This window comes from Rhinolophus hipposideros, assembly GCF_964194185.1.
Source record: "Rhinolophus hipposideros genome assembly, chromosome: 19".
NCBI lineage: Eukaryota > Metazoa > Chordata > Mammalia > Chiroptera > Rhinolophidae > Rhinolophus > Rhinolophus hipposideros.
The window spans coordinates 50,491,503-50,506,739 of record NC_138065.1 but is presented as its reverse complement, the minus strand read 5'-3'; the positions used below and the strand labels follow the sequence as shown (position 1 = coordinate 50,506,739).

General features: G+C 42.2%; 1 protein-coding gene across 2 annotated transcripts in view; it reads right to left on the bottom strand.

Annotated features, from left to right (window-relative positions):
• Positions 1 to 279: 279 nt before the first annotated feature.
• Positions 280 to 15,237, bottom strand: part of F5 (coagulation factor V) — a 57,470-nt gene continuing 42,512 nt past the window's right edge. The window contains exons 17-25 of one of the 2 annotated variants that reach the window (XM_081025075.1): positions 14,109 to 14,288; positions 12,093 to 12,209; positions 10,956 to 11,027; positions 9,914 to 10,017; positions 9,307 to 9,462; positions 7,211 to 7,355; positions 5,085 to 5,236; positions 2,219 to 2,401; positions 280 to 1,712 (exon numbers count right to left, since the gene is read on the bottom strand). In XM_081025075.1, coding sequence (XP_080881201.1) covers positions 1,566 to 1,712; positions 2,219 to 2,401; positions 5,085 to 5,236; positions 7,211 to 7,355; positions 9,307 to 9,462; positions 9,914 to 10,017; positions 10,956 to 11,027; positions 12,093 to 12,209; positions 14,109 to 14,288 — 1,256 coding nt within the window. In that variant the 3' untranslated portion in view covers positions 280 to 1,565. The remainder of the gene's footprint in view (positions 1,713 to 2,218; positions 2,402 to 5,084; positions 5,237 to 7,210; positions 7,356 to 9,306; positions 9,463 to 9,913; positions 10,018 to 10,955; positions 11,028 to 12,092; positions 12,210 to 14,108; positions 14,289 to 15,237) is intronic. The other variant, XR_013991678.1, reaches the window with a different exon arrangement.

Here is a 15,237-nt window from a genome sequence, read left to right as displayed (position 1 = left end):
CAACTTGAAAAAATCCTGGAGAACTAATTCTGTGTTTCCTCTGACCCTTCTGTATCTATGATACACTCATATACCCTCTTTTCCAACTCTCAGTTAGAATGATTAATAATGCTTAGATTTTATCTGTTTTTTCCTCCATGTCATGATTCTACTGAGTGATTTATTTCTTTTCCATAGCAATTAGTTATGATATAACAAACAGTGGACTGGTGTTATGTCATTGGAGAATATATCATATGGCAAAAGTTGTGATTTCATCTCAATGACTTCAAAGAGAGGAATAAAAACATACATTTTTATTTCAAAATAAGAGGGGTTATACTATTGCTACACAGATCAGATATAACCCAAATATCTCATTGGTCCCCAAACAAATAATTTTCAGATCAATTCATAATTCTTATTAATTAATATTCATGTCTACCTGTCTGGGGAGATGAATCACAGTCATTATAATTTCCATTTTATGCCACAGAGACCAGACTGAAAGAGAGGCTGGGAGTCTGATCATCTGCTTTCTGGTTTCAGCCCTGACAGGAACAAGAAATAGCCTCAGGCCGTTGTTGAGCCTTTGTGACCTCATTTTTTCATATATTGGATAAGGAAGTTGGATCTTGGGCTACATTCTCATTTCTTCCCCTCCCTGGCATTCCGCATGATTTTCTTGCCCCTGTTATACCTCGGTCGATTCTAGAACAGAAGAGATCCTACCCATTTCTTCAACAGAGGGACCCAGGACTAGCTATATTAAGTGTGGGGCCCATTATATAGTGAAAAATGCCTCTTTTGCTGATATTTGCTTTCCCTTAGGTGAGCCTATATTTCGAAAGTGTGAGACAGTGCTATGTAGTGTCAGCTAGAATGAAGCCAAGGACTCGTGTTCAGTTCTCCCATGGTTATTTCTGTTCTGTGTCTAATGACCCCTGATCTGAACATCAACATGTGCCATCAGGCCCAAGGGAGACCAGGCCAGATTCACAAGTCCCCCCAGGACTACTGAAAATATGTTTACTTGTATCTTTCCTCATGGAGGGTCAGAAAAATCATTGTCATGTGGGTGAGACTGAGCATTGTAAGCACTCACTGTTTCATATGGTCATATTGTTTTTCTCTCCACTGTCAAGAAAAGTCAACCATCTAAAAATCGAATTTGTTTCTGTTACTCTTAAATCACAGTTTCTTTAAAGAAAAATGTAGGAGTGAAAGCTATCCAGGTCTAGAGGTTGTTTCAAAAAGTAACATCTATTTTATTAATGTGTTTAGGGTTTAAAAGAACTACCATGGGGAGGTTTAACTACATGAATATTACTTTATACAGCATATTTAATCATTGTGAAAGATAAGCCATTTTCTTTTTGGTTCTTGATATTTTCCATTTATATTCAAATTAATGCAGATGTAATAGCTGTCATCTTATTTAATAGTAGAAAGGAGTTACCTTACAAAAGTTTCATATATAAATTTTATTCTCTAATAGAGAGTTTAACATAGCTATAAAATGCGTTGCCCACTCTAACTGGTTCAATACCTTTACAAGTCCTTCCTGTCTCTCTGAGAATTTGGTTCTAGTAAATATCACAGCCAAAGAGTTCCAGACGAAGAGCAATACTCTGATTCCACGTTTTTGGAATGATGCGGATAAACCGAGAAATGATTGGCGGGTTGAAAAAGTTCTTCACGTGTCCTTTGATATTACTGTTTCCTTCAAAAATCTGAAAGCAAAATATGAGAAAGTCCTTAACGATGGTATAAAGGGTATAAAAATCTTATAGAGCCTTTTTTCAATCCTTTTAATTCAAACTGGGGGCATCACGCAACGTACGACATTAACACTGAGATGACCTTGAATCAATTATGGTTTCACACTCCAGGAAGACCTCTTTAGGGATTTCAGCTCACCCGAGATCTGAGCTGAGGTAGGGACAAATAGACACCTGATGTGATGCAGTGGAGCAGCTTCACAACCATCTCTGCCCTTAGGCCCTGGGCAGCTGTGTGGCTTTGAGCAAGTGACTTGTATTTTCTGATTCTCCATTCCGCATTGGCAAAATGGGGATAACAAAATTTTACCTCATAGAAGTTGTAAGGATTAAAAAAATGTATGTGAACATATGACAAGTGCCCAGTAAGTGCCAGAGCTATCGGCAAACGCAGGTGCCATGCTCATCATAGCACCGTTTTCGAATCGTTTTCTTCTTGCCCAGATGCCACCCTTTACCTGGTCCACCATGGAGGATTTCTGCCTGTACGGCTTCCATGCCACTCCCTGGTCACTGTAGTGGATGGCGTAGCTCTTCACGTACATCTCAGAGGACAGGGACTTGCAGCCCTGTGTTACGATCGCAGTTATCTTCTTGACCTTGAGCAGGTCAATTTGTAACCACTGCTTGTTGTTGTTTGCCTATGAACATGATAAGAGTACATGCATAAGACAGAAGCTAAAACCTTGGCTTTTTTAGACCAAGATACTCGGAAATGCATAGAGCGCAAAGGATTTTTTTCGCCTCATCCCTTAGGGTTCCCTGTCTCCTTCTTGTGTGTTGTCCCAGCACACAGATTAGCTTCTACTGAAGTATGTCACACATTCTGCAATTATTATTTGTTTACTTGTGCGTGTCCCTTACTCTTTGAGAATAAGGACGGACTTAGTTGTTGCCAGGTACTTACCTTAATATACGACACACAGTTGGTGTTCGACAAATATGTGTGGTAAACAAATAAATGAAATTTATTTGAGGAAAAAATACTGCATTGATAAATTATCTGTAAATACTATTCTGTTAAATGAGTTTGTTTAAATGCTGTGACCATATTACTGATATTACCAAAGGGTTATCTGGGAAAGAATTGGATAGTATCCTCTGTCTATTTTAGAAAAGTTCCACTTTTCATTCTACTGCTAACGTCAAGTAGGAGAAGTAGTCCAATTTCTTGTTTTCTGATATTTCAAATAAATATCATATTTGAGAGACCTAAGAAAGCTATACCTCAGGCTCGATAAGACATAGTAATTGTCCCGTCTCGGGCCTAACAAAATGCCTAATCACGTTTGATGATATGTACTCGGAGAAGGAGGATCAGAAGTAATCTGAGATGAATTTTCAACTTTGGAAGATTTAGCACGCCCTGTATACTCATTCAATTCTTCATGAAATAATGAATATTGATATATTTTCTCAACATTACTCATATGCACATGGCTATCTGTGTACATATGTATACACATGTATGTATACATATAGTCACATGCTTTATGTATTTTTAAAGAAAATTAATCACATTAAAATGATTATATGAGATCATTTTTTTGCTAATTTTATAACACCCTCTAGTGATATTTGGTGGTGTTTTAGTGTGTCTACAAGTCAAAATTGTACTAGTGATACAGAATATAGGTAGCTAGAGTTTTGTAGGCATAAGAGAGGTGGAGACACTTCAGGCCACATGTGTGCCTGCATATGTGTAGCTTCAATTTTCAGCCTCTCTAAAGGGACCCTATAAAGACATTTCATGCCAATAGGTTAAGTGAAACAAATAGTTCCAGATTTAAAATGACAGCATTAAAAATTAAAATTAGCATTTCATCTTTGGCGCCTTCATGACGTCACAAAGTATAACAGCAAATTACATACGGAGCAAATTTATTTTTAAAGGTTGTAAAATGGAGGGTTGGGTGACAGGGGTTATACCATTAGCAGGCCTAAAGGGTCATCTGGGAAAGAATTCGATGACATCCTTTCTCTATTTAACTTCTTAATTATTTTATTTTTTAAATTATGTAAATATAATGTAACATTATTACTTTTATTATTTTAGCTTTTTGGGTCTCAGTTTTCCCCTCTGCAAAACTGCACAATGGATGTGTTTGATTTGCTTCATATGGTGGAAGGAGCATTGACCTGTGTCTCGGGAGAATGGGATTCCTGGTTCTGCCACCAGACTGAGCTAAAATTATTTCATCCCCTCTGTGCTTAGACTTAAGAAGTCTGGACCGGATGCCTTGTAGAATCCCTCGCCGTTCTGACCGTCTGTGGTTTCTAGGATGGCCCAGAAATGAGTTTCAAGCATAGACATGGATTCATTCCCACGGGTGTCCTTATGGGGTCCAGGTGTCTCCCATTACTCTGCTCGCGCCACAACCACCTTTTCTTTTGTGGTGACCTAATGTAAGGATAGGATGTGGAAATCTATAGGAGCCCAGCGAGGTGGAGTGTCGCCATCTTAAGGAAGGGAGTTAGGAGGATAGAAAATAGGGAACTTGATTAGGTCGGTTGATGGGATTGTTCTGATTTCTGAGGCCATTCTGATTTCTCAGGTCGGGTGAAGAGTGAAATAGAAGTGATTCAATTAATAGTTATCTTAAAACTAAGTTGCCTGAATTACTCCATGGGCTAATATTAGAGGCAATAGAACTCTCTGGTAGATATTTCTTCAGCTTAGATGACTCATTGATAACCCTAGTTCTTCTGTAGCATTTTACCACGCTGCCAATGCTCTAAAGGAATGTCACAAAGTTCTCAAAATCTGGGAACAAAAAAATTTTAAATGGCGTTCTTTAGAAAACGAAAAGTATTGCTAAATTGTGGGGGGATAAAAAGATCTTGTGAATCTTTATCACTAATGTAAGTTGTCTCAGAGGGATTTGCAAACTGTAGTTCTAGGCCAAGTCTGGCCAACTGCCTGTTTTTGTAAATAAAGTTGTATTGGAACACAGCCATGATCATTCATTTATATAATGTTTATGGCTGCTTTCCAGCTACAGTGGCAAAGTTGAGTCATTGTGACAGGGAAAGCATGACTCACAAAGCTTAAAATATTTACTATCTGGAGCTTTGCAGAAAAACTGCCCACTCCTGGTCTACACCGAGGCTAGACGAAGAGACACAGAAATGATAAAGAACTTCTCTGTGAGCCAAAGTTAGAGCGAAAGCCATCAAGACATCATCCTAGATTCTCAGACCTAGGATCATAATCTGCAGAAACAGATGACTGTCTGGCTTCCCAGCCCCCCATGTACCCTGTAGCGAGAGCCTGTGTTTTCTTCTGGAAGGCTCAGAGCACTCTGTTCCCAGGGGCTAATTCACCTTGGCCTGCCAGGCATTCACACGGCCCTGGGCATTGAGACGGGCACGGAACGGCTCCCAGTAATCTCCCCACCAAGACTTTTTAAAGGAGGAAGCTGTGATTTGCGTGTTTTCTATCTTCCCATTTTCCATCCCCAGCGGTGTAGAACATCCTGTTAAGAGAAAAGTAACGTGACTACATACAAACGCACCCCCCAGGTCTCCTGCTCGGGTGTTGTGAGCTGCAGGGAGGCAGGGTGTACCAGTCTGCTAAGAAACAGCAAAAACAAGCACAATAAGTCACATTTGTTTCTAGGCTTTCTGTGTACTGCTGTTTAATGCTCCTGTTTATCTCCATCTTACAAAGGAGAAAAGCATGGCAAGAAAACCAACACACCTAAAGTAACACTGCTAGAAGAATCAGAAACTAAATTTGAGCCAGGCAGCCTGATACCAAACACTGTGTTCTAAGCGTCTAAACTCTTTTCCTTCCTTCACAGTCATGGAACCTTAAGTTTTTGCTGTGAGGTACACAATACTCCTATCTTTGTGTATAAAAACAAACTCCATTTCTTCTTCTAACAATGGCTACACAGAACATAGAATGGATACTTGGTAGTCACATCTAGTACTTTACGTTCAGCCGTTGGAGGGTGATTCATGTTACACACCCTTTAGAACTTTGCCAAGTTGCGAGCTGGAATGTCATAGGCAGCAAGACTGATCTGTGAGTGTAAGAACCGTCACTTGTGAGTGGGCCCAGCTGATAGCCCATCCCGTCATCTCCGTGACACATTGTTCTTGCTGGTAAATCACGAGGGTGTTTTCTTTAAGTGATACGTCACTTTCTCCATGAAAAAAAAAAAGGCTTAAAAAGAAGACAGGCTATTTCTAATGCTAAGTATCAAGAAAGTGAAGAGATTTTTAAAAATGTAATGTTTCTTATATAGAAAAATCGAGGTTTTTCATAGATTAACAGAGTTGAACGTCCCATTTTAGGGTAGCTTGACTCTATCATCTGAAGAAACTACCATTTACATCATATACCATATGGCAAGAAAAAACACAATGACTTACAGAGCTGTTTCAAGGAGCGCTCCTGCCTGTATGAGTTGTGCATTTCACGGGGAGATGTTACATCACTGGTATCTGGGCATTGGCAAAATGCCCACATCCGTATCCCTCATGGATGTCAAGAGTATACTGTAACCTTATCTGCTTTGATAAGCTGATACCAAGGTTCAGCCACTTTCTCCGCTGTGAGCCGTGGCTCTTCCCTCCACCTGAGAGAAGGTACTGTAGCTCCCCAACAGGTGGGTCACAGCAGGTCTCAGGCGTGCCTACATATCGATCTCCTTCCCCCCTGTGCCCTGAGCAGCCAGGTGGTGTCTGGATGAGCCCAGCCCTGGGCCACCTGCTTTGTTCTTTTACCTAAGACTGCTAGACAAATATTTTCTGTATGTGCTATGAAGTGAAAAACCTTTGGAAAGCACTCTTTTAACAATCAGAGAAGGAGAATGATTGTTAAGACTCTTATTAAACATCTGTTACATAGAGTAGAATTTCATTATGGCCATTTATGGTTACCTGGATTTATTTATACTGCAGGTCTCATTACACCCCCTGAAAAATAGTGGCTTGCATAGAAAAGTCGTGGTACTTCCATAGGGTGTGAGACAGACTATAGAGTACCGTCCGGTTTCAGGGAGTTGGGAGGCAGACTTAGATTTCCAAAACATTCACTGGACACCTAGTACATGCCAGAAATGTCGCTAGATACTTGTGTTACATTAAAGTGTGTGCGACCTGCAGGATTTGGGAAGAATAGGGTCTAGTTTGAATCTCAGTTCCTATTGAAAATGGGCCGATGGAGGTCATCCTAAGCTGGGGCCCTTCCTTGGAGGGTCAGGATGGTGTCCGTACCATCCAGGCATTATTCAGCGAGATGGTGCCTGCCCTCTGGCTGGCAGAACCAGTGTCGGTCTCGGTCACAAGGAGAGTTTCCCTGAGTGGAACCTCTGCTTCACAAAGGTTTTTCTAGGAGCCTAAGTGATGGAAGAGAATTAAAATTTCTACCCCCCTTCCACACCTCGCAAATCTTGATTCTCTGAGTGGCAGCAAGATAACCGTGCACCTTTTCCCCTTACCGTTAATCTCGCAGCCTCGCAGCTCCAATCGAAGGGCAGGTTTGTTGTAGAATCTAGTCGGGTGGATCCTAATATATCTAGCCACAATAGGCGGGTCAAACCGATTTTCTTTTATTGTAGAGGCATCTGAATTGCCATCAAAATACTAGGGGAAAAGAGAAAAGCTTAACTGTGTAAAAATTCTCTATAAAGTGATTTTATACTAAAATTTTGGTCTAATTTAATATTGTAATGTTAAGTTTTCATGTGGCCAGAACCAAAGCAATTTGGTCTTAAAAAAATAATTGGGGATACTTTCACTTCAGGAACGTGGTATAGACGTACTTGGGCCTATCCCTCCTGTTAAGTAGAACTAAGAACATAAAAAGACTCTGAAAGGTGAAGAGAAGAAGGGAGACTGGCCAGGATTCTATGACCCAAGGAACATGGTCCTGGGTTCCCTGGGTTTCCTTTTTGCCTCATATCCTAGACTTGGAAGTGAAGAAGCCAGCAACCGGGAAACACCAATAGGTACAGCCAAAAACAGCCCCAGTAAAAACCTGCTTTTTCTAGCTTCACAATCAAGGAAGGACAGCCTAGCCATACAGAAAAGTGTGAGACAACAATTGACCTACTTCAAGCTAAGCACCATAGGAACAACTAGGCCTCTGCCCACCCAACAGTAGCAAAGGCCAAGTGCGGAGTCTTGACTTCCACGGTCGCGAGACTGTGATGAGACTTCAATACACTCACTGGGCTTGTGGCATAGAAGGCCCAAAAGGGACCCAGCACTCTCCTCCTCGCCAGCTCCCACCCCTGCAGCGTCAGTGGAGAGCGTCCATCCCTACCCTGCAGCAAAGAGGCGTAATCCCGCCTTAGGTGGGGACCCTGGACTTCAACTCCACCTGGTAGTAATGAGGCCGTGCCCCATCTCCATCCCCTGACAGAGCAGAAAGACGCAGCCAAAACAGAAGATAAGTGAAGACTAAATAAGTAACTGAGTAAGATTGAAAACAGAAAAACTATAGATAACAGCAATGAAATAAAGAGCCAGTTCTCTGAGAAGACAAAGAAAATTGGCAAATCTCTAGCAAGACTAACAAAGCAAAATGAGAAGAGATGCAAATTACCAATATCAGACAGACATGAAAGAGGCAATTCCACTCCAGACCCTGCAACATCAGGACAAATCAGGGATTCTAGAAAACAACTCTACACCCATAAATTTCACAATTTAGAGGAAATGAACCAATTTATTGAATAACAGACTATCCCAACTCACCCAATATGAAATAGATAATTTGAATAGCCTATAACTATTAAATAACTCAAATTTGTAATTTTAAAACTCCTGGAAAATAAATCCCCATGGTTTTACAGTGAATTCTACCAAATGTTTAAAGAATAAACACCAATTCTAGACAATCTCTTCTAGAAAATAGAGTAAAAGAGCATGCTTCCCTATTTATTTTATGAAGCTGGTATTAGTCTGATATCAAAATCAGAAAAGACAGTACAAAAATAAAATAAAATAAAATTACACACCAATATCCCTCTTGAATATAGATGCAAAAATCTCTAAGCGGCAGACTCTAATTAGTCTGTGTTCTCTCTCCAATACTGATTAGTAGTAAGAACCATAATTTACGATTTTTCTGATTTGTCTTAAGGTATGGTGCAAATAATTACTACTAGAAATAGCTAAGTGACAATATAGAAAATTAGGTATGGATAATATAAAAAATTAGGATATAGAAAGGTAGTAAAAATCACAACTCTCCATGACATATTTTTAGTGTCAGTTCCTTAGGCACAAGAGCAGATATTCCCCTCAGCTGTATACCATGTGTCAGTTTGAGAAGTCTGCATATTTAGTTTGAGGATGAAGTGATTTTGAAAAGTTTTGTGGAGTTTGGAAAAGTCAGGAGTCAAGCTTATCCCTTTAATTTGTAATATAGAGACTCATCATTGTACCACTTTTCTTCATAAGGCCCTAAGAAGGCCATTCATACTTCTAACACCCAGAAAAGTGTTTTAAAAAAAGAAGTAGTCATGGATATAGTCATAGTAACCCTAGGGTGATTCTGGGGACTCAGAGAGAAACCGTAAACACAGACCATCACGTTCTTTGTGCTGTTCCCTCTGAAAATCTGCCAGTTGGTCTGGTCGGAGCTATACGCCACCTGGAACTCAGTGGTGTAGTAGGACTTCAGGTAGTGTTTGGCACCTTGGGACTGGATCCCCGTCAACAGGACATCCCTTTGCATGTCCACCTGCGATGGAACAAAGCCAATAAACAGACTGTCCTTGCCAACAAGTCACACAATCCCTGAATTCACTGTGCAGCCAGCTTTCTTTAGGACTAAAGAGTCATCACTTGAGGTCTTAGCAAACTAATACAATGGCTAGATGTAACTCGTATTTGAGCACAGAGTGCCTGGGCTTGAGTCCCAGCTCAACGGCCAACTAGCTCTGTGTGACGCTGAGAAGTTACTTACTGCCTCTGTATCTTAGTGTTTTCATCTGTAAAATGGGATATCACCATAATAGAACTAACCTCGTAGGGTTCATTTTGCGTGTGTTAGGTGCTTAGAAGAATTCCTAACACCTAGTAATTGCTTTTTCCCCTAATAACATTGCAAGAACAACAAGAAGAAATTATTAAATTAGTGTCACGTTTATTATTACAATAGAAGGAAGTATTGTCAGATTAGTAAGTCATACCTGGATCCAAGGTTTAGAGTCAAATTCTGCTGACATTTGTCCTGTGATCCAAGCATTGTATGATCCACCATTGTTTAATCTTGCTAATTTGGGCTCCCAATAACCTAAATCCAAGGGAAGAAAAACATTTATTCCGAATTAAAAAAAAACAACAAACTTACAATTAGCAACATCTGAAAATAATTCAGTCCTAGAGGAAAACCAGATCCTCAGAGGGCCTTCTTGGCAGTTAGGGAGACCAGGAAGTTGACAGAGGCCTCAGACACGGGCTTCATCCATGGTGATGAAATCTAAGCTTCAGGTCTGTGCTTGGTCAGCTGTCAACTAACACCCACCCGCTTTCTTGCACAAAGGTCATGCTTATCTTTTCTCAGTTATGTGTATGTGCTTGCTGCTGAGTGTGCCTGCTTAACAGGATCAGATGGGAGGGATTTATGGGAGCCTCATGGTCCCTTGCAATTGACCTCTTGATCTTTGGAAGGGCTTTGAGCAGAGTGAGGGAAACTAGGAGGAGTTCCTGACACACAGTGTGTGATCACCACAGTTTCCTGAATAGATGAATGGTTAACGCAGCAAAGCACCTAGTAATGGGGACTCTAACACATGGCTCGTAAGACCCTGGGAATGTGGCTGCAATATTATATGTGTGGTCAAACCCAGAATGGGAATGAAGGGGGAGAGTTTTGAAAAAGGGCGCGTGCTCATAAGAGCAAGCTACCTACTCTTGCCCAGTCTGCTGACCGGTCAGCCTGCCTGCGTCAGTGACCAACGACCCCTAGCTCTTGGTCTTCCTTGGGAGGCACTCTTTGGGAACACTATACACTGGAGGGGGTGGCGGTGATAACGGGGTGCCAACTGGCTTCTGGCGCCTTCCTCTACCAGGTGAGCATGGAGCTGCTTTACCACTACGTTGTGATGGAGAAAAGCCTGGAGAGGAGCAACAATGCATAGATTCAGCAGGCAGGGCTGTCGTGTGTGGTTTGGCTGGCTGTGTGCTGCACGGTTGTAGGTGCCTTTCCCAGGCTAGGAGTCTACTGCTCACCCAGAAAGTCGGACGCCTTGATGTGTGAATCAGCTATGACACCAGTGCTCAGTCCCAGTGGCATCTCACAGTCTGCAAAACAACAGAACAATGAATACTTTTTGCTTGGAAAATACATTTAATGAGATAAAAGCTCCATGGCTAGGTTATACCTCTGGTGGGTCAGTAAATAGATATTGTCATCGGCCTTGTGTAGCACGTATTTAAATATAGCTGATAAAATGGTCAATGCGCTAACAAGACTGGTGCTTTAATAGAAAGAGTGACATCCTAGAGGAAAACAACTGAAATCCTCAAATGCAATTCATTTTTAAGCTGATTTCCATATGCTTATATCTTTTTTTAAACTTTTAATTTATTTTTAAGTGTGTTTTTCCAGGACCCATCAGCTCCAAGTCAAGTAGTTGTTTCAATCTAGTTGTGGAGGGCGTAGCTTACAGTGGCCCACGTGGGGATCGAACCGGCAACCTTGTTGTTCAGAGCACCGCACTCTAACCAACTGAGTTAACTGGCTGCCCCTTTATGCTTATATCTTAAAAGAAGCCATTTTACACCGTTAAGTATTATCCCTAAAAAGACTATGTCCTAAAAAAAAATACACCTGAAAGTTACAGGGTTATTTACATCCTGATCACGGAAGGGAATACCACCCACGGGAATACCAGCCACTGGATGTGGACACAGTGCTTGGTACTCCTCAGGTGCTTAAGAAATTCCGGCTGAACGGGTGGTTGGACAGACAGATGGAAACTGTGTTTCTCAAGTACTGAGATGCCAAATTCAGTGACTGTCTTGGTTGTTGAATTCCCTATATCTTTTCCCTCTTCTGTGCTAGGCATCTGGGGAATTTCTTCCATGCACTTTCCCGTGGATCACAAATCATGAAGGAGGAGGCTTTACATTGCTTCCCCGTTGAGGGGAATCCCTTTGGGCTAGACCATTTGATTTCAGTTTCCTGGATGACTAACGTGTGCGGTGTAATCAGACCGTAGCCGGAAGGAAAGCAATTACTGCTACAGATTGTGTCTTTGTCCCGTCGGAGTTCTGAGTTGAATATTTCCTTCTGTCTAAAAGTTGGTAATAGTCTAGTAACAGGACTCTGCTGCTAAACAATGTCCTGTGGCTCTTGGCTGATACCTCTGTCTACGATGAGAAATGGCGTCTGCATCCCGGCTTTCTGGTTTTCTCCAACCTCTGTGTCTAGGAGCCACCAACCAGGTTTGGATGCCTTCATTTCCAGAGTTTTAAATGAACCTAAAATAGAGGGTGAAGGACAGCATTACATACCCAAAGGCTAACAAATTGCTCATGGTTGACTGCTGTCAAAGAATCCTAATATCACTGCATCACAAGAAGTTTTAGAACTTAAAAGATATCTATTTCTCTTTAGGGAGAATTAGAGGTTACCAAACAGATTAAAACACTAATAATAACAAAACACACACACACACACACACACACACACACACACACACACACACACACACACTACTACAAGTAAATCGCCCCAGGACTTTAAAAAAAAATCTCTAACACCCCTTACTAGAAATAAGCTTTCATTTAATTAAATAAATTCTTACAAGTTACCCCACACATAATACTTCACAGTCCTAAGTAGCAAAGCCATCTTGAATGACCCATCATTGAGCCTCAAAAATATTGTCCATGTTTCCTTTCTCTCTCGTCATTTCGTTAGTGTTTCTTTTTTATACAATAAAATGAAAATAAAATATCCTTCTCCTATGTTTCAAATTTTCGATAACGTTTACATGTTTGGATAGAGATGTACATAAAGTGTTTCAGAACATTACTGAAAGAATGATGATTATCCATCCTGGTACTGAATATTACCCACTGCCACTTAATACTTAAATTCTGCGGACTATAATTTGTGACCATTTCCCAGATTGTGAGTAAAAATGAATAGCGAATGGTCATCCTCCTCAAACACTTAGAAAGGTCTCCAGCCTTCCCCTCTCCGATGCAGGTACTTAGGTTTGAAGATGTAGAGGTACCAGCCAGTCCCAGATTCTCAGTGTTTCTCACAGGCTCGTGGAGAGGCTGGCTGTTCTGGTAATCGTTGGTGAAAAGCAAGGAGTGAGTTTGACCTAATCCGCTCTGTCCTGATTTTAACAGAGTGGGTCTTTATAGCTTTATTAGTGAGTCGCTGGCATGTTTATAACAAACAAGAACACTCTTTTTCTGTACGTTGAACCAAACCAGGCCCATTTGGACTTCTGTGCCTCCCTCTGAGGCTGATTCACACAGCAGCTCTCCCACCCAAACCCTATCAAGGGACCACCTTTACTACCTAGCTTCTGCCACGTCATTTATGGAAGGTAGGCTGTTTGTTAGAAATGCAGACTCCTGGGCCCCTGCCCAAACCTGCAGGATCCGTTTCTGCCTCAGCACCTGCGTTTTCACTGGCTGCCTAGGTGTTCATTATGCCCACGACCGTCTGGGAGTCAGCAGCTTTCAGCACTCACACGCCACGCATATACCTGGGACACACAGACCCGTCTACCAAGAACTCATTGGCACAGAACAGTCTTTTAACTGACTGTTGTGTGTTTCAACCTTATCATTGTTTTGCACATGGAAATCTCTGAATACCTTTGTTATTCTTTAGCTTTTACAATCATTAAAAAAAAAAATGTTGTTTTCCTCCAAACAGGCTCATGAGTCAGTTTAAGATCCCTGTAGGTCACTTGTCAGCAAACATCAGCGTGAGAGAGTGAGGAGAAGTCAAGAAATCAAGAATCCCCAGACCCCAGTAAGTTTCCCGTCTCCCTCCCCGCAGCAGAAAGCTTTGGCTGCCTGAGCCCTGTGGGGTTTCTTTTGTAATCTGCTGAAGACCTGGCCTGTGTGACCTAGGTGGCTTGGAAGAACCTGCAGGAGACACAGTGTACCTCTGGAGACCCATGGGGCCACACGGAGCCTGGGCGGGGCTGCAGACCAGTGCGTGTACTAGCTGATGTTTTGGTCCTCTGCACGCAGCGCTGGGTGTGGCTTGCCTGGGCTCTGTGCCCAAACCCATGCCCGACCCCTTAGGCACAAATGCCCAAGTTGGGAATGAGAGAAAGAGTTACAGACGCTAATCGCCCTCTCTCACCATTTTGTAGCGGGAACCTCTTTTTAGGGCCTAGGTCTTACCGGGCAGAAGGGGCCAGACCCCCAGCCGGTGCTGGTGAGTGCCGTTTTCCAGCAAGGTCTGGCCGTGGAAGTGAACCACGTGAATGTCCCGGGAACCGCCCATGTTCAGCAGGTGCAGCCTCACCCACTCTTGCTCGTACATTCTCAGGCCAGGCAAGTTGTAGATCATCCCGTTAATGGCTGAAAGGACAGACAATGGTGATCAGTTAAAAATCTGTGCCCCAGGACAGAGGCTGGTGAGGACACCGGGAGTCCCGCTCAGCACGCAGCTCCCAGAGCCCTGGTGTGTCACGGTCTCAGTGGGAACCACCAGCTCCTGCTCACACTAGCGCCCTTCCCTAGCAGTCTGCCACGTTTCCGCAGACCTTCCACTGCTCCTGCTCTGTGCGTCAGCCATCTACCCTTTGCATTTATAGCATGATTTTGCCTCTGCTACAAACAGATAAGGACCAGCATGAGCCAGGAAAGGGAACTCCAGTGTTTAGAGGAAAGAGACATGCAAGGGGATATGCGGCATGTTACCCTAAGGCCTCCTAAATTAAGAGGTACTTCCAGGCAAACGTGGGAAGTCAGACTTCACGTTGGTGGTACCCACAGCCAAAGTGATGCATGTTTGTTCTCTCCTTCATGTGGCAGCTACTCTGTCCCCTGCCCAGCTTGACGTCCAGGGTTCTCTGACTTTATCCACTACCCCCTCAGTGAAGTGTGTGTGTGTGTGTGTGTGTGTGTGTGTGCGCGTGTATAAAGCACCTGGTAAATTGGATCACCTTAAAAATACAACATTTTTATGATAAAGCTTAGTGCTTCCGTGCCTTTGACTGGGAAGGGAGGGAAGTTTTTGTTGTTTATTCTTCTAAAATTAAAGAAACCGCCGTGACATTTCAGGAACCCAGCAAGTGACTTTTTAGAGGGAGAGGAGTTGAGATCCTTCTGCCTACCCATTTGATTCTCATACTTTTGCTTCCACCTGGGAACTGTTGAATGCAAAAATTTATAATCATTCTTATTCTAGAAAGTACACATGGGTGATCACTTCTATAGAAATACTTTTCCTAGAGAGGTCAAGGAACAGGTTTGTTAACTCCTTAAATTGCAGAATAATGCCAATTCCTTTTCAGCTTATGCGTAA